Here is a 22810-nt window from a genome sequence, read left to right as displayed (position 1 = left end):
TCACCTAGGCCTTTGTAAGACACTATTGGCCATTTACCGATTGCACTACAGCCTATTCTGATTGATGCTACAAAAGTGGAGGAAAAAACGGAACATTTTTCCACACATCATTATCCTTGTCTTGCTTAAATCCGGTAAAAGATTTTACAATCCAACTTCCTGTCGGCAACAATCTCCTGTAAGTCCGCTTGATGGTACGAAGTCCCTTTTCTAGATACCTCAATGGTACATACTTTCATTGGTTCAACAGATTTGAGAAATATTTTCTCGATTTTAATTTCTTCACCGAAAGTGATTCATTTGGTGAGCACAAGATTTGAATTTACCACCTTCCTCGTTGTTCATCTGGGAATAGAGACCAAGAATCGAAGAGTATCGAGCAATGAACCTATTAAAACTGAAACCAGAGTTCCTCGATCAGCATTTTTCGCCCTTGTAAGCTAATCCCCAACTAAAACTCGGTATACTGGATTATGATCACAATGATAATGGTCGAAAAACATAGCAGGAGTCTTTATAAACTCGCAGTAGATGATATAGCAGGAGCTCGATTTGCAAAAATTAGAGATCATCGGTGAACTTACTGCATTGAGAGGAAATGACTCCCTTAAAACTAGAGATTCAACATCAACACTGGCTTTTGCTTCTATTAATTCCCTAAGTAATCAGCTTTTAGCAACAACTTGAAAATTCTACTCGGAAAGAATGAAGGTGAAAATGTTTATAGGATCTGCAAAAGAATGTCGTGAAATACGAAGCCATTGCAGAGGAACGCACTTGGAGTGCGGAGAATTACCCCCTCGCAATGTCGCTGAGGCTTACCACATTTTCATCAAGCAAGCGATAGCTACAAAACCAAATGACCGAGAATTCCAAATAACTCCTCTTGGAAGACGATAAAAGAACTTTAGTAAGTTTATATATGCTTGAACTCAGATACAGAAGAATTACCGAATCGACAAAAAACCTGATTAGCTCTATAGACTTCCCCTTCCAACTAAAATTACTCCATTCTAGTGATGAAAACTAGCTGAGCTCAGAAAAAGGAACCCAAGAAGAGGAAATAATGAGATGAAAATAAAATGAGCACAAATGGCTTTAGAATAGTAAATGCAAATGTGACGTCTCTCATAGTCTCTCAGATGATAAGCTGAGGAAAATCACATTTCTGGTACGCCAGAGTCAAGGACTTTAGTATTCAAGTAGCTCGGTACCTCATGATTCATATTTAAGCAGCCATATTGCAGTAGATACTCGAATGACTCGCCAGTGCTTATACAGAGAGAAGTTGCAGGAAGTAGCATATGAGATAAAACTGAACATGATCTAGCAGTTGGAGATGAGTTTTGCCATTGCATCAATCCAGAGTTCTTGCATACAAAGAATACAAAACGCGATAAATTACAAGAGAAAAAGCCTGTGCAAATAAAGAATCCAATAATGTCGAATTTCATCTGAGTTTTTTCCTTTTTTGCTAATTCAAGTGTGTAATCACGATCTGCAACATTTTCCTTCGATTCAACCTATATAACATAAAGCTTATGAAGACTAGTATCATCTGTTTGTGGAAGGTGCAAGAGCGTATCTTTTACACAGCTCCTTCAACAAATCATGATGAATAATTATGGTGTAAGACTACAGCAAAGTATGAAAGAAAGAGAATTCCAAAGAATTACCATTTCAAAAGTACAAAAAAAAAAAAAAACGAAAATAAGAATTTAAATCAGCTGTGACTGTTTGCTCTATAGAAAAGAAGTCCCAGCCAGGCCATGGTGCAAGAGGTTATGGGCAATAGCATCCCTAGCCTTCATCGAGCTCACTGATCTCAAAGGTAACTCAGGGACCATCTCATCATCAAGGAGCTCGAGTCCTAGCTCCAAGTCGATTCCCTCGCCTCTCATTTCGCAGATATTATGCAGAACACAGCATGCTCCGAGAACCACCGGCAAATCCTGAAGCTTCACTTCCGTCCGTTTTTGCAAGCAGCTCCACCTCGCTTTCAACCTCGCGAATGCGTCTTTCGCCACCTTCTGGACCTCGCCGATCTTCTCATTAAACGCGTGCTGAGTCCACGTCAAATTTTGCTGTGTGTAAGGCACCAAGACCCAATCCAACAAGGGGTACCCCGAATTACCGACGATCCAAACGCCCTTCAATAAGCCCCCATTAGCCCTCTGATAAAGCGCAGACTTCTCCAGCACCTGATCATCGGGCATCGAACCAGGCCAACCGATACAGACATCAGTAAACACCCCTCTGGGGTCGACCACGCCTTGCAGAGTGATCGAATACGAGGTCTTCTGATTCCGCTCCGTGTGCCGCTTATTGAAATAAGCGGCGACGCTAATCTTAGGAGCGATAATCGGAATATGGGTCGTGTACATCGACCCGACGACATTGGGTATCCCCGAAATCGATTCATATTCATCCTTGATCTTCCTAGCCTTATCCTCATCAGGCCATTGCAAGTACTTAGGCATCAATACGGTCCGAATAGCCGTACACACCTCGAGAACCAACTTATGACAAGTCGAAATGCCTAAACCGAACTTCTTCGAGACGAGCCGGAGCGGCTCGCCGGTCGCCAACCTCCACAGGCAGACCGCCACCCGCTGCCGGACCGGGATGGCGCTCCGCAATGTCGTGTCCTCCTTCGCGATAGCCGAATTCAGCTCCTCGCAGATCATGTCGAAGGTCGATCTCCCCATCCTGAACGCCTTCTTGAACTCCTCCTCCGGGAAGCCCGGCGTATTGCACTCGTCCCACCACGCATTCGACCTCTCCTTGACCCACAACCGCCTCTGCTGCCCGGCCCCGCCGCCGTCGCCGCCGCCCCCTTTCTTGGCCCCCTTCTCCCCTTCCTCCCCGACTCCGCCTCGCAGGCGACGGCGCCGGCGACGGCCCCGGCCATCGACCGCCCCTTCTTCCGCCTCACCCGGTCCTGCTCCTCCACCTCCGTGTAGTACTCCTCGACGTTGGAGTAGTAGTCCAGCATGGCCTTGGTCTTCTTCTTGTGATTGGTCTCGAACAGCTGCTTCTCCTCCCGGGACGCCCTCTGGCTCTCCTCCCCGTCCCGCTTCTCCTGCTCGTCCAGCAGCAGCAGCGACGCGAGCACCCCCTTCAGCTCCTTCTTCCTCCCGCCACCGCCGTCCTCTTCGCCAGGGGAGCCCGCGTCCCGACCTCCTCCTCCTCCTCCTCCGCCGCCGCCGCCCCTGTCGCCGCCGTTCTCTTTCCTCCGGCGGCGCTTGGTGGAGGTGGCGGTGGTGGCGGAGGCCGCCTCGTTCATGGAGTTCTGGAGGAGGGTCAGGATGTAGGAGAGGTCTTCTGGGTTCGGGAGGGAAGCGAGTTTCATAAAGGCCGGGGGGGACGAGAAAAGATTGCAACTTTGGCGATTCGCTGCTGCCGCTGTGGCTGTGCTGCTTCTTCTTCCCCCTCGTTTCGTTCTTGGGTCAGTTCGAGGAGGTGGAGAAGTGGATTGGGGAATTATAAAGGTAGCTCCTTTCGGACAAAAAGCAGGTGTGAACGGGGGGTTTGACAATGTTCTCTTCTCTCGTGGGGATGGAGGATGATGTTGCTGTTGCTTGTCCAGTTCAACAGCTCCGGCTCATTGATGGACTAATATAAGGGATTCCCCCTCGTCCTTGCACCGTGGGGTTCTGCTCGTGTGTGGACGGGCACACGCCTTGCTGCGGTGGAGCCCAGGAATTTGGAAAGGGGATTTGAAGGTGTACAACGTTTTATGATCTGATGAGTGACGTGTGTTGCTAGAAACGGGACAATGCAATCGAATTCATGATCGCTTCTTGTTTTCCCACCGGGATTGGACGTTCACATGTAGATGGAAATCAAATGCCCTTCTATCTATTGTACTACTACCAAAGAAGCAATAATTTCTCCTATAAATTCAAGATATGACATCATTCATTCAAAATCATTTCAATACATATTTCTAAACATTATATTCTATTTTGTCGGAATCGCTATTTTTGATGTAAAGTATCATTGATACGAACCTCGGGTAAAGGGTGGAAAAGAAAAGGACAATGTCATCGAGCTAAAGTTCCGATTATTGGCTTGGATGGACAGGCACTCGAGACATATCGAAAGCAATTTAAATACATTTCGTTTTCTCTCTTTTTACTTGATTAGTCCTCACTCAAAGCTTGCAAACATACGGACGCTCAGCTTTTTCCATCTTTTCTTTTTTTGAGAAATATGGAATGCGGAAAGGAAGAGGGGGAGGGGGGGGGGCAGATGGCGCCCGCCACGTGGCGAGGCGGGATTGGGGAGATGGAGTGGAAGGCTCTGTGGGGGCGCGAAGCAGAGGATAGCTGCGCATTCAAAAGGGGGAGGACAGGTGTGAACGCGGTTCTCTTTAGGGGGCGGGGGTGGCGGTGGTTGGTGCGGGACGGTGACTCTCGCTCTCTTGCGATTCAACACGCGGTTTTTCGGATCCCACAAAATCCCCCTCCCAAAAAAAATAATTATATAATATAATATAATACAGTACATATATACATATTGCATATATAATTATATATAATGACTTTCTTTAGGGAGGTCTCGATCCACCTTCCCCACGAGATCGGGCGAGAGCATATAGTTTAGTACCCAATTGATTTTACCAATCCAAGCAAAGGCGTCCTGAATTCAAACATCGTTCGATGTCGGGCAACCCGACGTACGTGACGGGTGCTGTTGAATCTCGGGCACTACCCCTATTCTTCGATTTCTTCATTTATTTCGGAATTTCGAATTGGATCGGACGATTTTTTTTTCTTTTCTAGACTTCGGATTCGACGTAAGTTCCACGTGGTCGATCGAATGGTGCGTGAGGAGGTAAAATTCCTCTTGGATCTCTGGAGGAGTGCTTCTTTCCGGTGTGGGGTTGGTCCATAATGGCACCGGGCAGCTTGTACGATAAGGGTCGGGACATTTTGACCTTTTCCATAGGAGTACAATTTCAAATTTCAATCTAATGACAACTACTGCCCAAAAAGTGGGTGTGAACCTAATTACTGATGTCCGGCGGATGTGCTTTTTTTTCAAAGACTTTCATACCACGACTCTCTCGGTGTGAATGCGAAAAGAAGAATCTCTAGTTTAAGGAGGCGCGCGTGCCGCTTTTAGGACCGGAGTTCCGGCCGATGCATGTGGACGAAATGGCCTGAGGTGCGTATGCATGTACTTGATCAGCCGAAAATTTCGAATGCTCCGTGTTTGAAAAATTAATCGGGATAGAAGTCGAATTAGATCTCGAAACCCTAACAAATTTATGGGTGAAGTCTCGACCGATGCATGTGTACGAGATGGATTTGTGTGCATAGATAGGAATTAATTACTCGAAAATTTCGAACTTTTCATATCGAATTAGACTCGAAACCTTGACAAAGCTCAATCCTCAATTAGAGATAGTTTCCTACTCTAAGTCTAATTTATGCGTGAAGTCTCGACTGATGCATGTGGACAAGACAAATTTGGGATTAATCATTCGAAAAGCTTGAAAATTCTCCATGTCAAATTAGACTTAAGACCTTAATATAGGTCGATCCTCGACTAAAATGGTTTTCAATTATAATTTGCAAACGGAATCTTACTTGATGTATCTCGAAACCCTAACAAAGCTCGATCATCAATTAGAGATGGTTTTATGTCTGTAATTTTGTAATTTACGGGTGAAGTCTTGACCGATGCATGTGTACAAGATGGATTTGCATGCGTAGATAGGGATTAATTATTCGAAAATTTCAAACTTTTCGTATCAAATTAGACTCGAAACCTTGACAAAGCTCAATTCTCAATTAGAGATAGTTTCTAACTCTAATTTATGGGCAAAGTCTCGGCTGATGCATGTAAATGAGACAAATTTGGGATTAATCATTTCAAAAGCTCAAATTTTTAATGTCAAATTAGACTTCAGACCTTAATATAGGTCGATCACCAATTAGAGATGGTTTCCAAAGCAAACGGAATCTTACTTGATGTATGTGGACGAGACGGTTTTCGGTGTATATGCAGAGATCAATGATTCGAACTAAGATCTCGAAACCTCTATCGAATGAGAGGCCGACAGGGGCTCCTGATGCGTTGTCATCTAAACCTCTGCGGCATTGAATGTTTGAATGTATGATGAAGAGAAATAACAAAACAGAGACACGTGGAGTCGCCCTCCTTTTGAATTATGTAAGATTGGATGTCCCCTTCCAGAAAAGTTTTGACGCAGGATGTGCCTTGCTCCATTGGGCATGAGTGCCCCGGAGACAGTGAGAGAATCTCTTTTGACTTTCTCCTCCTCGCGTTCACACCCGCACCTCCTTTCCCTAATATTCCTCCCCCAAACATACTGGCTTTCCAACACCTATTTTCATGCACCACACATGGTCATTGATTCCAGCCTGATATTCCTTAATTTGGTCCCTATGTTCTCTTTCTGGAAAAATTATCCAAAAATATCTTATATTATACGACGGCCAATCATATTCTGTACTTTATGATTCTGTCGATTTTATCATGATCATGTTGGCTTTTTACCGATATAGCATTCTTGACTAATTTTTATCGGAAATGATTAACGTAAACATCGGCGTCAGGTTAGTACTTACCAGCCAAAGCTGGTTAGGATAATTATATTGGCAAATCGCAAAGGCTTAGAACCATATTAAAAGGCTGAATTAGCCGTTGAACAATAAGTTTATGACTTTTTGAATAATTATCTATTCTCTTCTACTTCTACAATAATTTTATTTATTTATTTAAGTTTGCTTATGTAAAACCTTTTTTTCCCATTTTCACAGTGATGGGTCTTCTTTACACTAGGCACAATTCGTTCTCAGATCGGTTTTTGCTTTTTTCGTTTTTCCATTTAAGATACAAGCTCATCTCAATCGAAGCTTTTTTGGTTGAATTATGTGCACGAAGAAGCAGACAAGACTTCGATTCGTTAAAAATGAATGATCAAATGAATAGATTGCATCTAAAAGGAGAAGCTATTGTTATTTTATTGGAGCTACTCATAGTGGAACTGGGCTAGGTAGCTAATCTGGAGTTACATAAAACAATTATTATCCATGGTTTCACATTGAGGCCGACATTAGCAACCCACATGATGTTGAATCTTGAAAGCAACGTGATGAAGCGTCGTTACTTTTTATGAATTCCTTAATCTAAGTACTTACTCGTCCTTTATTGCAATTGATTAAGATATTCAGAGCAGGATTAGCATAAATTATTCGGAACTAACGCTGCTCGTAATTCCTACAAAAAAAAATTAAATCAAAAGAAATGTTGCTCGTGATTTGGACCTCTCTTTCATATCGTTGTATTTTGAGGTAATTTTTTTTTTACTTTTTCTTTTCCGACTAGCGTTTTAAAGTTTGACTTTAAGTAGCACCCGAAACCTTTCGAAACAAAGAAATATCAAAACCCAACGTCGTTCCAAATAGTTTTATCATTCTATAGAATTTCATTAATTTTTTGTTGAAAATTTTAGATTAAAGAAAAGCACGTCTTTTTAAAATAGGACTTACAGATCATATAGGGGGGAAATGAATTTTTTTAATAATATTGCAAGAATATACTTGTACATTTCTAAGACATTACATCCGGTCAACGTCCTCGTATTGCCCAACAAGTGAGAGCTAGATCATCCAAACGAATAAATAAATGGAATAAACTATCATTTAATCTCGATCATGATTAGTCTCCAACGCGTATAGATGATGCCTAAACAAGATTTGCATTGCAATTTTATCTAATCAATCAATTAATTAATCAATTAATTCTTCCTTAAATCAGCCCACCATGTTACTTCAGCATGAAGTCAAAGATAAAATAAAGCAGAAAAATTTCGAGTCTTTCCGGGCCGAGCTCAGTGCATCCATCGAGATTGTAATCTGAAGGGGCAAAAATTCAACGTTTTACGCTGCCTTTTGACGTTTGAGCAGCTAAGCCTGACAAACAGGAAAAGAAAGAGAGAGAGAGAGAGAGAGAATCATGGCTTTGCTTGCGGAACGATGTTTCGAGCAGCATCTTGGAAATTTCAGCTGCTCGTTGCGGGGCTTTATCTGGTCTGTCCTATGGAGGACTTAAGTCAAACCTCAAGAACCATTCCTCCCGCTCGTTGTTTGTTTAATGTTGTAACATATGTCCCCGTTGCTTCCTAGAGGCCTCCCGCTCGGGTGTAATTTACCTAACCGATCCGAACCAGTACAGGAAGGCGCGGTTACAGAGAGATTCGTGTTTTGAGAATCGACTCTAATAAGTGAGAAAATGGGTTCGCATGAAACGAGACACGGAGGTCATCGCTCTCACAGCCGACAGCCACTAGAATGTTATGCCGTGATGTATGAAATTCCGGTGCTTTGGGAAGAGTTGGTGCGAACTTGTCTTGAATTTGAACGAAAGCTGTGGTGATAATATCATAATATTCAAATTGGAGGAGCGTGAGGCCTCAACTGAACCCAAAAGAACAGCCGTTTGTTCTGAAATCTAAGCCTCACACCTTCCAGAGAGGCCTTGGGGTCAAACGCTCCAACTTTCGAACCCAAGCTTTGCTCCTTTTTTTTTTTTTTTTTTTTTTTTTGGTAAAGGTAAGTATAGCTTTGCTCCTTTGCTCACCTTCAAAAAAGCAAAAACGAAGAAATACCGAAGTTTCCCAACCCTCAGGACCACCCAAAAATAAAAATAATTCTCTCTTCTATCCATAGAAATTGATCGTTGCGATTCAAGAATGAGAAGAGTCAGATTCCCAAATTCTCGTGATGATGACAACTAATACGACACAAGACGATCAAAACTCCAATGGACCCGACAAAGCCAACAAGGACCATGTGATGGCTCTCCTCCTTCAAGAATAGCCAACCAAATTATAAGCAGGCTCGGACAGGTCTGCAGTCAGCCCCCATCGTCAAACGTCTAGAAGGAATCGAGAACATCGTGGTGGGGTTGGTCAGAATCCAACGCCTTTCCTTCCTGTCATGCTCGGCGTTAGTGGGCAGAGACGGAGATCACTCCCCTTGTTTTCCAAGTCTTCCGGCCGTATTGTTTTCTTCCAGAAGCGCTTCGGTCGAAATGAGACCAGCAAAACATAATGTTGAGAGAGAAAACAAAAGGAAAGAACTAAGAAAACTCTCAGCAAGAACAGTCCCACTTCGAGAACGGTCCTACTAGAATATCCGCCTCTCTCAAAGGAGAGACTTATGTACATGTTGATTTGTGTCCTAGTGATGCAGAAAGAGGATGTCAACAGGTCAATCTCTTCAATGAAGAGAGCTACCAACTCTAACATGGCACTTCTAGAATTGCTGGTTTAGTTTGTCCAAAGTTTGTTGGTCGAATGGCTCTGCAAGCATGAACCTGGCACCATCGCCCGGTGGCTCACGGAGTGGGTTATATTCATGAGACATGCAAATGGGGATAAATAGGATCAAGTGAGAGATTTGCCCGCCCATTCCCGTCCTCTTCGTTTTTCTTTGGCCTGCATCCTGTTGAATTTCTCTTTTCCCTTCTCCAAGAGAGGGTCCACAACAACATAATCATTTGGGTCTTCATTACGAGTCATTCGGTCCTGCAGATGTATTAGCAAAACTATTTTAACATATGGGGCATTCCAATGGTCAAAAGCACGAAACATTTAAGTTTTTAAACTGCCATTTGCAATAAAAATATCTCTCAGTTGCGCATATTTCATCATATACCCATACACAACAGAAGACTGCTCAATTTCATGTACAACTTAAAGGCCCAACTCGTCAGTACTAACAGAACCAGTTTCACCCTAAACTTCTTTCGGGAATGACAGTGTAGTTTCAATTAAAACTTCTGTTAATTACACTACTAGATACTAGTTATCCGTCAGAAAAATTCTTTCTTGACCCTCCAAAAGCTGTTGAAAGTTTGAAAGAACTCAACATATAGCCATAAACTTCGAAAAAATTAGGCTCACCTTGCCAGGCTCAGGAGCAAACTTCAACTTCACTGATCTCCAGTCAGATAAATCACCATCACCATCTCCAACCTTGGCACTTGACGCCAAAGGTTTTCCAAATACTGACGCCTTGAACGTTTCGAGCTTAGTAAGTACCTTAAAAGTGAATAAAAAATTGTATTAACGACAACATACACCGCAAGCACAGGAATATAAAGCAACGAAATACAAAGAACAAAACTGATGCAAAATAATGTCTGTTGAAAGTCATATACTATCAAACCAGGAATCCAAGCATTGGATGAACTCAGCAGGTGAAAGTAAGTTAATAGTGCACAAATAGGAACTCAAGTCATTTAGCAAAAAAAGCATCACGAGTCAATAAATTGTGACTTCTGGTGCAATCATCAGCTCTAGACCATTTGCTTGTTGATCCAATTCTCTGCTACTAACTGCAAATTTCCTGGAATGGTAACATTGTGAAAATTACAGTTAAATACCTCATCTTCACGTCCTCGAAGCCGGCGCTTTTTCTGTTTTTGCAACTGTCTACCTCGTTCAGCATCATTCAACAGCTGCAAATCTGCATCAGCATTAGCCATTCGCTCACCTCTGGCTTCAGATCCTATTCCTTTTTTCTTCAAGGAGAGCTTTTCCACCCTTGGTTGATCATCATCATCATCATCATCTTTGTCCCTGGTTATATAGAAATATGTACACCATCAGGTGTTGAATTATGGCTTGATGCAACAATCACGAATCAGAAAATAACTTGCTAGACTTTGAATACAAGGCAGGCCAACCCCAATTCTGATTTATAGTTCTAAAAATACCTCTATGAATGGCTAAAACTGATTTCCCAGACAAGAAACTTGCTTTAAGGACCAGATTTTCATTTTACTAGCTCAATTTTGATCCATGATTTTGCAGCAAGGGATAATGCTAAGATTATCTGAAAAAGGAAAAAAGAAAAAGAACCAAACTGGAAGCTTCCACATATCAATACTAAAAAGGCTTAAACATAAATTACTTTAACCCGGCAGCTTGTTAAGTTAGTAGATGCATCCTTTCGTCGATAAACAGTGAAGATGTCAAATGTCAAATATCATTAAGGTTATTTCACCCTAATTTATGTGTGCACCTAGGCCCAAAACCAGCCTCAAACACAAAAATCAGGAATAGCAGCAATTTCTATTGACTAGCAACAGGTGAGAGAATCAGTTACTATTACAGCCGATTACGCTTCTGTTCCCACAGCATCGAATGCCATTAGCCCCAATGCATCTTAAGCTCAGTGACATTTTTAGTCTAAAGTCAAAACACTAAGCCACAACTGTCTTCTAATAAACCTGATGCACTAAAGGTTGAGGTAACTCCCCTGATTATGAGTGAACTAATTCATCTATTCATGAGCATCTTCTCCTCAAGGAGAAATCCAGATAGTAAATCACAGAATCTACGTCACTTAGTCTCAGTAACAACAAAAGTCTAGTCACCTAAGGGTCTTGGCCACTTTTATCTAAATTAGCACTGCCCACTCTGTTATAAGCAGAGTATGGCGAATACTTGATCACATAACAACTTCTTTCTGAAGATATACTAAAGTTTATATAAAGAGGGAAGTATGACAAAGCCGCTGCTTGTGGAGCAAGGTTAAGTAGGATAGACAATTTGAATTATAATGGATAAACATCTACCATTTCCTTAATTTAGGAATTAGGTTCTCTCTTTACCTTGAAATAGATGTCTCCCGCTCCTTTCTGGCAGAAATCCCTGCATTTCGAGCAACATAGCACATTTAAGTTGGATATGAAGACGAACCAAGTAAACAACCATGCAAAGGAGCACCTATGCAAAATTTCAATTATCTTGTCCCGTCAATGTCACCAGGTATCTTTTATAATAATTAGCAGTCCTTCTTTATTTCAGTTGACGATAAAGCTTCTCTCAAGAGTCAAATACCTCAAAGTGAGCGTAAAGCTCCAAGCAAAATGTGACAAGTAAGAAAAATGTAAACCGATTCCAAACTACCAGTGTAACAATCATCAGATAAGTATAACCTTTCTTTCCATAATGATGGTGCTCTCTGATGTGTGAAGTGGGAGAGAAGGGATTTCAGAACCCTAAAAGCAGAGCTGCACCATGCAATTGTTTCAGGACATTTCAAGAGTATCCATAAAACAAACTCATTTGTGAAATCTCATGATTCTAAACGTTAGTCTTTTGTCCACTTATGATTCTCCTAAGATATCCTTGATACAAACTACTTGGTTTGATCTTTCTCATATAGTTGACATCATGAGTAAGGGTATTGACTCCTGCTTTTTCCTCAATTCATTTCCTAGATGAAATATGTGGTTGAAGTGAGATTCATCTTCCAAAAATGTCTACATTTGGTTCACATCAGCAACATTGTCTACATTATTCCCTTCAAACACAATCACACTACTATGCAACTTCCATTATATCCATTGATTGATTCTCTACTCATGATTTTCAGTTCAAAGTTTGATGCCATAAACATAGAAAAAGCAATCTATCTGAGACACTATGTTTTCTTTTGTTGACGTTCACAGAAGCGACTGAAAATAGTAAAAGTCTTCATGTCGGCAAAACAGGAATTAATTCAGTACCATCACGCGACTTTGGCTTTGGCTTTGGAGGGAGATCACCCAGCTCCTTTCTTTTCTGAAGTATTTGCCTACGCATTCTTGCATCAAAGCTCGCATCGTCGTCATCGTCATCTTCATCATCGGCAATTTCCCTGAATGAATTTGAAAATTCAGCTCCGGACTCTTTCTGCAGCTCCTGTTTCTTTGAGCTTAAAGCTTCTCTAACAGATTGGACATCCCTTGCGGTTTTGCTGTCAGATGAGTCCTGCAATTCACAATTGGCATCACTAAGAGTAAATAATCTATGGAAAAACAAGTATAACAGATAGAAAATGTTGCGCCTGCATAGAATAAGACACTGCAAATGCAACTCCCCACTCAGAATGGAGGACCAAGGTTTTCTCAAGAAAAAGTAAAGCTATTCTCTATGTCTCCAGCTATAGTACCATAAAAGCAACTATCTAATTACCGATTGTTTACTTGGTATATGTTCTTTCAGCAAGCGAGGATCATCAAGCACATCGTGACTGCTCTTGATCTTCTGTTTAACAACAACCAATGCCTTCTCCTCCTCTTCAGCTTCCTCTCCAAATGAAAGTAAGTTCAGCTTTCTACAAAGAACCAGTAAGACAATTATGTTCTCGAATAGCTGTGGGGAAGTTATGGATTTCCCTGCTTCAGTCATATCATATAAGTGAAGAACATCTTACTTTACGGCCTTTTTCTTTGGTTCTTTATTTTGAACATCAGGTACAGTTGGAACCAAAGACCTCACTGGTGCTCTAGGAACAATATCTTCGAAAGGGTTCCAGAGTACCTGGTGTAGTGAATTGTTATACCAGAAAGAAAAAAGAAAAAAGAGCAACTAAGGTCACTGAGGAGCAGGCAAAACTAACATAATCGGGTTGATAAAAGAAGCAGTGAGCAAACCATCATAGAAATCTGGATTTGGGATAACCTCAGAGAAGCAACATCATGCTGTACATCTAGTTACAATTCTTCAAAGACTCTTACAAGCATGACAAGAACCTACCTCCACTGAGATAATTTTGGGAGGTGGATCCAACGGGCGATCACTCTTGTCAGTTTCGACCTCAGCTAATCCACTAAGATTGTATATGGAATCGCCAGTTATCTGAAAAGCAAAAAATTATCAAACAACTCGCAATCTACATAACGCTCGTGACTCATCACATGTTTACCTTTCCAAAAATGGTATTTTTCCGGTCAAGCCAGTCACATCGATCCAATGTGATAAAAAACTGACTCCCATTGGAGTGTGGTGATCCCGCATTGGCACAAGCCACTAAACCTCTGTGCTTGAACCTCAAACGTGAATGAAACTCATCAGAAAACGCATCCCCATAAATACTTTCGCCACCTGAAATCACCACACTTGCCGATCTCAGTGGAAAATCCATCACAAGGAATTTCTCATCCAACCAACAAATGCAGCGCACTTCTAGCCTAGAAGATCCAGCTGGCGCATTGCCACATAAACCCTGAATAACCAGGGCGTATAGGTCCAAAATCCATTTCATTAATCACAAAAGCCAATTGCTTCACAGAAGTAAATAGACCGGCCGCCAAAGCAATCCAATTTGACACTGCTAACACCTAAAAACAGATACATTTCCAGCAATTTCCACTACAGGAACAAGCAAATAAACTTCACATCTGAAAAACCGCTCTCGACCGAGCTAAACAATCAGCACCCCGCTGTTGCCCCAGGCGTTCCCAATCTTCAGACTCCAATCCAATCTCTACCGTCACACGAACTAACGCAATAGAACAGCAACAACACACCAGCCATCACCAGCAACAACAAGTATCAACAAAACCCTACCGAACCAATTCGTTTTGCTCAAAACCCTGCAATTTGATTTCAACACCGAGAGAGAGAGAGAGAGAGAGAGAGGACCTGTGCCGGAGCCGGTGGGATCGCCGCCTTGGACGAGGAAGTCCTTGATGATGCGGTGGAAGATGGTGTTGTCGTAGTAGCCCTCGAGGCAGAGCTGGACGAAGTTCCGTACGGCCTTGGGCGCTTCCTTCGGCCAGAGCTCGACGTCGAGCGGGCCGTGCGTCGTGTTCAGCACCACCTTCCCCTTCGTCGGCGGCTCCAACACGTACACGGTCGACATCTTCTACTCGAATCCTCGCCGGAGCTCCCCGCGCCGATCTCGACGAAGGCGAATCTTCCGCCGCCCGCGATTTCCAGGTCTTTCTGGAGCTCGGCTGGGGAAGAAGAACACCCCTAACGACGCCGTCGGCCGCCGGTCCCTGAGCTGTTGTCGTTGAATATTTTTCTTTTTCAATTATGCCCCTCCGCCATATGATTTTATAGGACAGTTATACAAATATCCTTAAACTTTAGCTTGACATATAAGGAAATCTCTAAATTTTTAATTTGTTCAATGTAATCTTAAACTTATGGTGCTGCATTTTTATTAATTTAAATTCGAGAATGATGTTAACAATTTTATATAGTTTAAGAACTAAATTGATCTTATCTTAAAAGTTCAAAAATTAAATTGAGCGTGCACTAAAAATTCAAGGATTACGCCGAATAAATTAAAATTTTAGAGTTTATGTTATACATTAAGTTAAAGTTTGAGTACCACAATAAATAAATTAAAAATTTATGGACTATTTTATATATTAAGATAAAATTTAAAGATCATTTATGTTATTTTTTTTTTCTAATTTATTCACATTACTCCTCTCACCAAACATATAATAAAAAACGATGAGACCATGTAAGCATCAATTGGACCAATTAGTGACGTGGAATTAAGAACATCGATTAATTATCACATCATTCAATTAAAATTAAATATTGCCCTAACTGTCATGGACAAATTAGAGTAAATTTATAAAAGGATAATAATACCAATGATTTCCGAATTTTGACTTAAAAAGTAATATGGTTCCATTTCAATTTATCCAAAATGGTTCTTACACTTTAACTCAACGACTCCTTTCACCATTTTCTCATTTACGTAATAAGCTCGCATATTTTTAAAAAAGTAAATAGATTTCTGGGCATTTTATAAAAACAAAAAAAAATATATCCAGACAAAAACAAGCAATTACCCACTATCTCGGCCCTTGTCCATCCAAATCGACGGGGACGGGGGGTGACGTGTCAACTTGCCAGCTCAACTTATCTTCCCAATCACGATCACAACGATTTATTTAAGATAACGAAGACCTGGTCAAACTGCCTAAAAATAGGTTCGAACCTTTGGCGCGCAAATTAGGTAAAGTTCGTTAATTATCTTCGATGTCCGCCGAGGAAAGCAGACAACAAAAGACCCCCACCCTCAAACCGCAGGCGCGATGAGCTTCCTTTATCCGTACTCCCTTTTCCCAACCATCGGGGGCGTCAACGGCATCGGCTGCAGTAACCCCACGACCGGCTCCTCCACCCATCAAGGAGGAGGAGGAGGAGGAGGAGTAGTAGACAGGTCCGACGCCACCAGCGGCAGCAGCAGCGGCAGCAGCAGCCGTGGCCACAGCCCTGTCCCCCGCTCGCCGGTCCGCGAGATGGCCTCGTCCCAGCTGTTGGCTGACCACGCCGCCGCCGCCGCGGGCACCGCCTCCGTGGCCGTGGCCATCGACAGGGACAAGAACAGCCCGCACGCTGTGAGGTGGGCCATCGACCACCTCGGGGTCAGCGGGTTGGTTATGGCCCTGATCCACGTCAGGCACAAGAATTCGCATCACAGTAGGTACCCTCGATCTCTCTCGGTTGGTTTCTCGAATTCACGCCCGTCGTTCACGCGATGACAATGAGGATTCTTGATTGAAATGGATTTCGCGTGCCGACCGTTTGGCTTTTGTCCGCGCCTGAGATGTTATTAATGTGATTCTGCAGTCGCTTCCGGCACTGATGTTGTTGGAGACCCAGTGGACGGAGATTCGCGAGATCTGTTCGTCATGTACCGGGGATACAGCGCTCGAAAACGGGTACGCCAGTTTCTCGTTCTCATGCACAAATCGAACATTTTACATGTCGAAGTACGAGAGTCTAGATCAAGTCGTGGTTCGGATTTCAGGGTTATTGTGATTCTGGACAATCCCTGGATATCACCACCCTCGACATCAACATGGCATTAGGTTTCTTTATCTGCTTCCTTATCTAATTGCAGCTGATGTTCCATGAATCACAAGGCCTTAGTTTCTAAGTTTAAGCTTTTAGATGCAGCAGCAGCATCATCCGGTTTTGAACATTAATCACTTCTACTTATATTCGATAGACAAGAAATGGCAAAACGGTTAACGGAAGATCATTTTTGGGAAATGGATGTCGATTGATGAATGCAAACGAATCAGATTCATTCTCTAGGTAAAACTTGCTTTAGGTTCAAATAAAGGAAGTGGTCGTTGAGGAGAACGATGTTGCCAAAGGCCTTTTGGAATATATCGCAAACAACTGCATCACAAGCGTCGTCATGGGCGCAGCGAGTCGCAACACTCTCGCCAGGTCTCTCTCTTTCTCTCTCTCTCTCTCTTTCCCCTATCAAACAGTGATGAAAAAATTGAGTTGGTTCTCTCTTTCTTGCACTTAGAAAGTTGAAGTACACCGATGTGTCAACCTCCGTTTCGAAATCCGCGCCCGACTTTTGTAGCGTGTATGTGATTTCAAAAGGGAAGGTAGTATCGGTCCGGCAAGCACGACGGCCTGTGGTAAACACCGCGACTCCCCCTAGACAGCCAAGTTCTCGCGCCATATCTCCTATTTATTCGCGAGAACAGACCAAGCTCCACGACACAGCCAGGTAGTAGATACTGAATTCAGCTCTTACGCTTTAGAAGATGTACCTCTTCATGTATTATTAGATGTGGGAATTACACTCGATGAGTCATTGCGTGTTGATAGAACGCGAGATAATGTGGACGCATGAGATTGTTTCATGTGACTAAGAGTACTCATGCTTTTTAAATCGAGCGATGCTCAAGAATGTCGAAAATAGGAGATCTCATTAGAAGCGTCATAAAGGGCCTTCCTTACATGTCAAAGTGCCAAGTTTCGTTTGTCTTAATGTTGTTCGATGCATCATTGTAAGCGGCAGGGGAAGAAGAAGAAGTACAGGATCGGATATGCTAAGTATGGGAAACGAGAGGAGCCGAGCTGCTGTGGTGAATCTGTCGCTAGACAATTATGACTTCCGTGGGCTCAGTCCTCCGCCACAGCGAAATTCTACGTCCGACGAGAGTGATATTTCGGGGTCTCTTTCTTTAGGATCGATGGATTTTGGGGACCAGAAATTTGATTTCAGTATGGTAGAGTCAGATTCGCCATCACCTTCCTCCATCGCTCAATCTTCTGTAAGTACAACCTCTCTATAATTGTGAGTTACTGCATCGATGTCTATGCACAGCAGTTCACAATCATATTTTCAAAATGTTCGATCCAATTTTCACTATCTGAGCATAATTGGTGGCTCTTTACAGCGAGATCTAGAGGCCGAAATGAAAAGACTCAAGCTTGAACTTAAGCAAACCATGGACATGTACAGCACTGCTTGCAAAGAGGCCCTCTCCGCCAAAAAGCAGGTAACATTATGTCTTCAAATTTTGATGTACGGATGGCTTCCTTGATAGTTCATGGGGATACCCTTTGTGCCCGTTTGTTTCTAATATTTATCTAGACGATATTTTACGAAACTTTCCAAAATGTTTGACAAATCCACCGACTTGATCTATTAGAGAGTGGTAATTGCAGAATCCTTCCTTCACTAGTTATATTCTCATTCTACAATATAATTATTGACAAATACTCGCAATAGCCCTCAATTTAACAGTAAAAGAATTGGCACTTGTGGATGGATGAAGATAAGTTAGCATTAAAAAAAGCAAGATTGAGGCCTATGCATAACTTCCTGTCTTGAGGACAGGAACTTCTTAATTAGTTCGTAAATACATCATGTTAATATGCTGTCAGATCATTCTATAATTGGCAATGGACATATTGGACATGCAACTTGGATAAGCTTTTTGTATATCGTTGGTGCACCTATTTTGAAGCTACGGAAAAGGTATTGAATGTAACTGAGTATCATGGGGATTGTATTGTTATTTTGTAGGCTGAAGAACTTCATCTGCTGAAGATTCAAGAAGTTCGTAAGTTTGAGGAAGCCAGGCATGCAGAAGAGGCAGCTCTTGCTCTGGCCGATATGGAAAAGGCCAAGTGCAAAGCTGCCATTGAAGCAGCAGAGAAGGCGCAGAAGCTAGCTGAAATGGAGGCACAGAGAAGGAGACAAGCCGAGATAAAAGCCAAGCTAGAGTCAAAAGAAAAGGTTCGAGCACTGAGTGCTTTGCACCAGAATGATAGCCGATACAGGAGATACACCATAGAAGAAATCGAGGAAGCAACTGACAGATTCTCGAAGACAAATAAGATTGGTGAAGGCGGATATGGGCCAGTATACAAGGGAAAGCTCGACCACACGTCTGTAGCAATCAAGGTGTTACGACCTGATGCTGTTCAAGGGAAAAGGCAATTCCATCAAGAGGTACATAAATTTTTGTTGGTTGCTTGCGTTCCACCCATGCGCGCACGAAAAAAGAAAAGAAAAAATATATAGTTTTCTTTGGATTTGTTGATCGGTAGGCCTGATGAATGAGAATTAGAGCCTTTGAGTAATCTCAATGCATACCAAGATCTTCTGGCTTGAATGAATGCATCTCTGGAGCCATCAGTTTTAGAATCTCCGAATATGAGGAAATGACACGATTGGGGGAGTAGGTGGAGTGACCCGCACCATTTGAAAGAACATATTTTCAGCTAATTTATACAAAACATTTCTGTTCTGTGTTTCCCATTTTATCTCATAATGCAAATAGCTTATGCCAAAAATGTAGGTCGAGGTTCTGAGCTGTATGAGACATCCAAACATGGTCCTCCTTTTAGGAGCGTGCACGGAGTACGGATGCTTGGTGTACGAATACATGGACCGTGGCAGTCTCGAAGACCGCCTATTTCGAAAAGGCAAAACCCCTCCGATTTCGTGGCAGAAGCGGTTTGATATAGCAGCTGAAATCGCAACAGCTCTTTTGTTTCTCCACCAATCCAAGCCTGAGCCTCTTGTTCATAGGGACCTCAAACCAGCCAACATCCTCTTAGACCGCAACTACAAGAGCAAGATTAGTGACGTGGGCCTAGCGAGGTTGGTCCCCCCTGCTGTAGCAGACAGTGTCACACAATTTCACATGACTGCGGCTGCAGGAACGTTTTGTTATATAGATCCGGAGTATCAACAGACGGGCAAATTAACCACCAAATCAGACGTGTACTCCTTCGGGATAATGTTGCTTCAAATAATCACAGTTCAACCTGCAATGGGGCTGTCCCACCATGTTAGAACTGCCATCGAGAAGGGAACGTTTGAAGAGATGCTCGATCCAGCAGTGCCGGATTGGCCAGTGGAAGAGGCTTTAGCATTTGCGAAATTGGCTCTCATGTGCGCAGAGCTGCGAAAGAAGGATAGACCTGATCTTGGGACGGTTGTATTGCCAGAGCTTAACCGGCTAAGGGATTTTGGAAGCAACTTAGAAAGCAGCAGCGGTTATGGTTACAGCCCTGGACCAAGTTCTACCGTTGTAAGCCGTGGACCTAGTTCTCCCTCTGTAAGCTATGGATCATGTTCTCCCGTTTTGAGTCCTCGTCAGGTATGACTAAACACTAAACTTGGTTGTGTTTTAGCTTTCAACAAGTTCAATGGAAGCATCCTACATCACATCTTGATCCTCATTGCTTGGATGGACAGAAACATAAACTGAGAACTAATCAGGACAACTGATGACAGATGATTTTTCTGTGTGTTTTTTGTTTTCTAGAGTTGACTAGTAAAATATCACTTTTTATAGGCCTTTCCTTCTTTCATGGAAGATCTTCTCAACGCTGTGTGCAAAAAATGATGAGGGGAGGCGAGTTTAATCACAAATATGCATGCATACGGTCATTGAGCTGTGAAAAAGCTGAAACTCGAAACTATGCATTTACAGACCGGCATCCACTCAACTGAAGAATTATGTCCATTACAGTCCTTTAGACATAAAATAAGGAGAGTCAAACGGAAAAGCTGTTCATGACCATAGCATCTTCCTTATAATGTTGCATTTATATTAGAATGAATAGCGTTTCAAATAAGTTTCGTCTTTGGCTTGTATGCTGATATCATGCTGGCATCTACACAGGATTGGTCATATGAGACTTCAAATGATGGAAACAACGGATGAATGGATGCATATGCGAGCAAGGATGACACCAACCAATCTCGAAGAACTCATAGTTTCAGGACTCATCGCATAAAAAGCTACTCGGTAGGCAAAGATCCTGGTCCTGCTATTACCCAGCCAGATTAAACTGTGCAGATCAATGTTTGGGGGGCTTGTTGATATTAGAGAACAGTGAGGAATGTGCATACTTAAGCTTTTTCGACAGATAATTACTACCACTTGGAATCAATTGGCAACTTTTCTATTTGCTCTTGGAATGAATTTGCCTTCCAATTGTTCCTTGTGACACGCATGGAAACAGCATTTCTTCCAAATTTCTTGGCCTCGCATGTCTTCTCGTGATTTTATTTTTGGCCATAACCATTATAATGATTAGGTTGCTGAGACAAAGAGTTTTTAAACTAGGTTCATGTTTTTAAACTTGCTTATGCGATGATGGCAACTTCTAGTTAAATCGAATACAAACAAGATTTTCCTAGAATCAGGAATGGAAGTGGAAAGTTGGAGGCCAACCTTCCAAAGAGAAGCATAAGAATAAAAGCAAAAGATGTGATCTGTGTGGCTAGGACTTGATGCACAAAAAGAGGTGAATGGGTTGTGATATGCGCGAGTCAAAAGCGAAAAAGCAACAGCATCCGTCAAGCAACTTTCACTTAGGATTCCACTCCCATGGGAATGAAAGGGAATTGAAAGACTACACACTTTTATATCTCTAGGGTCTCTAAATTCTGCCCTTTCATTTGGTAAAGCCCCTTTTTTGGGGTCCTCAACAATGATTCATTTCTTTATGGCCCAACACGGTGATTCTTTCTCTAATTATCCAGAAGACATCATTCTTTCACCCCAAAAAAAAAAAAAAAAAAAAGACAACGTTCTTGTCTCTTAGTGTTTCATATCAAAGAATGAGGGCGTGCATGGAAACACTCAAAAAGTGTTTCCGGCACACTTGTACGGAAGTGTGTCTTTAACAAAAAGGAACAGAAACGCGTTTGGTTGCGTTTTTGTTCCTTTTTGTTTTTTTTTTGTTCTTTGAAACGAAATAGGAACGAGAAAAAAAGAAACAAAAAAGTTGTTTCTCGAGAAAAACACTTCTCGAAGAAACAAAACGACTCTTCTCTCTCTTCTTCTTCTCTTCTTCTTTTCTTATTTTTTTTCTTCTTTTTCTTTGGCCTGGTGCCGGCCCTCGGCCATGGCCGGCGGCCGTCGTCGAGGCTCGGCCTCGCCAGTCCGGCGAGGCCGAGCGTCGCCGCCCCGGCGAGGCTCGCGTCGCCGCGCGGCGAGGCCGGCGTCGCCGCCCGCGAGGCTCGGGCTCGCCGGATCAGGCGAGCTCGAGCTCGCCCGGCCATGGCGAGCTCGGGCTCGCCGAATGCAGCGAGCAGAGCTCGCCCGGCCAAGGCGAGGCTCGGCGTGGCCGCGCGCGAGGCCGAGCCTCGCCTTGGCCGGGCGAGCTCGGGCTCGCCCAGATCCGGCGAGGCTCGGCCTCGCCATGGCCATGCGAGCTCGAGCTCGCCAGATCCGGCGAGCCCGAGCCTCGCCGGGCCGGCGACGCCGGCCTCGCCGGATCTGGGCGAGCCCGAGCTCGCCCGGCCAAGGCGAGGCCGAGCCTCGCCCCGACCACGGCCGGCTCGGCCTCGCCGTGGGCGGCGAGCCTCGCCGTGGCCGGGCGAGGTCAAGCTGCCCCCGTCGGCCCATAATGGGAGGGCAGTGGCCGTGGGAAAAAAAAAAAAAAAAAAAGAAAGGAAAAATAATAAATAATAAAAAATGTTTAAAAAATTAAAAGAAACAAAAAAATAATAAAATTTAAGGGTGCGCGTGGATTTATTTCTGTGCTTTTTTGTTCGAAAGGCAAAAAAAAAAAGTGTTTTACATTAGAACGATTTTGAACAAAAGAACGCGTTTGGTAACGTTTGGTCGGAATAAAAAATGAACAGAAACGCGTTTGGTTAAATTTTATTATTTTTGTTTCTTTTAATTTTTAAACATTTTTTATTATTTATTATTTTTTCCTTTCTTTTTATTTTTCTTTTTT

General features: G+C 42.8%; 3 protein-coding genes across 3 annotated transcripts; 1 reads left to right on the top strand and 2 right to left on the bottom strand.

Annotated features, from left to right (window-relative positions):
- Nucleotides 1–1426: 1426 nt before the first annotated feature.
- On the bottom strand, nucleotides 1427–3577 carry LOC104436323 (protein ALP1-like). The gene is given in 2 exon segments (XM_010049063.3): nucleotides 1427–2864; nucleotides 2867–3577. Coding segments are annotated over 2 exon segments (1608 nt in total). The 5' UTR covers nucleotides 3353–3577; the 3' UTR covers nucleotides 1427–1742.
- A 5100-nt stretch (nucleotides 3578–8677) lies between these two features.
- On the bottom strand, nucleotides 8678–14852 carry LOC104436322 (peptidyl-prolyl cis-trans isomerase CYP57). Its single transcript, XM_010049061.2, has 10 exons — nucleotides 14459–14852; nucleotides 13740–13918; nucleotides 13571–13672; nucleotides 13248–13354; nucleotides 13007–13148; nucleotides 12559–12802; nucleotides 11659–11698; nucleotides 10426–10621; nucleotides 9944–10081; nucleotides 8678–9565 (listed from the first exon to the last, which is right to left on the bottom strand). Exons 1-10 carry the CDS (start codon nucleotides 14676–14678, stop codon nucleotides 9425–9427), a joined length of 1509 nt encoding a protein of 502 aa, XP_010047363.2. The 5' UTR covers nucleotides 14679–14852; the 3' UTR covers nucleotides 8678–9424.
- A 969-nt stretch (nucleotides 14853–15821) lies between these two features.
- LOC104438962 (U-box domain-containing protein 51) lies at nucleotides 15822–21069 on the top strand. The gene is made up of 9 exons (XM_018870000.2): nucleotides 15822–16264; nucleotides 16415–16506; nucleotides 16902–17023; nucleotides 17109–17318; nucleotides 17613–17868; nucleotides 17995–18096; nucleotides 18627–19055; nucleotides 19405–20211; nucleotides 20740–21069. Exons 1-9 carry the CDS (start codon nucleotides 15877–15879, stop codon nucleotides 20779–20781), a joined length of 2448 nt encoding a protein of 815 aa, XP_018725545.2. The 5' UTR covers nucleotides 15822–15876; the 3' UTR covers nucleotides 20782–21069.
- The last annotated feature ends 1741 nt before the right edge of the window (nucleotides 21070–22810 follow it).

This window comes from Eucalyptus grandis, chromosome 3 (assembly GCF_016545825.1).
Source record: "Eucalyptus grandis isolate ANBG69807.140 chromosome 3, ASM1654582v1, whole genome shotgun sequence".
Lineage (NCBI taxonomy): Eukaryota > Viridiplantae > Streptophyta > Magnoliopsida > Myrtales > Myrtaceae > Eucalyptus > Eucalyptus grandis.
This window is presented reverse-complemented; position numbering and strand designations above follow the sequence as displayed.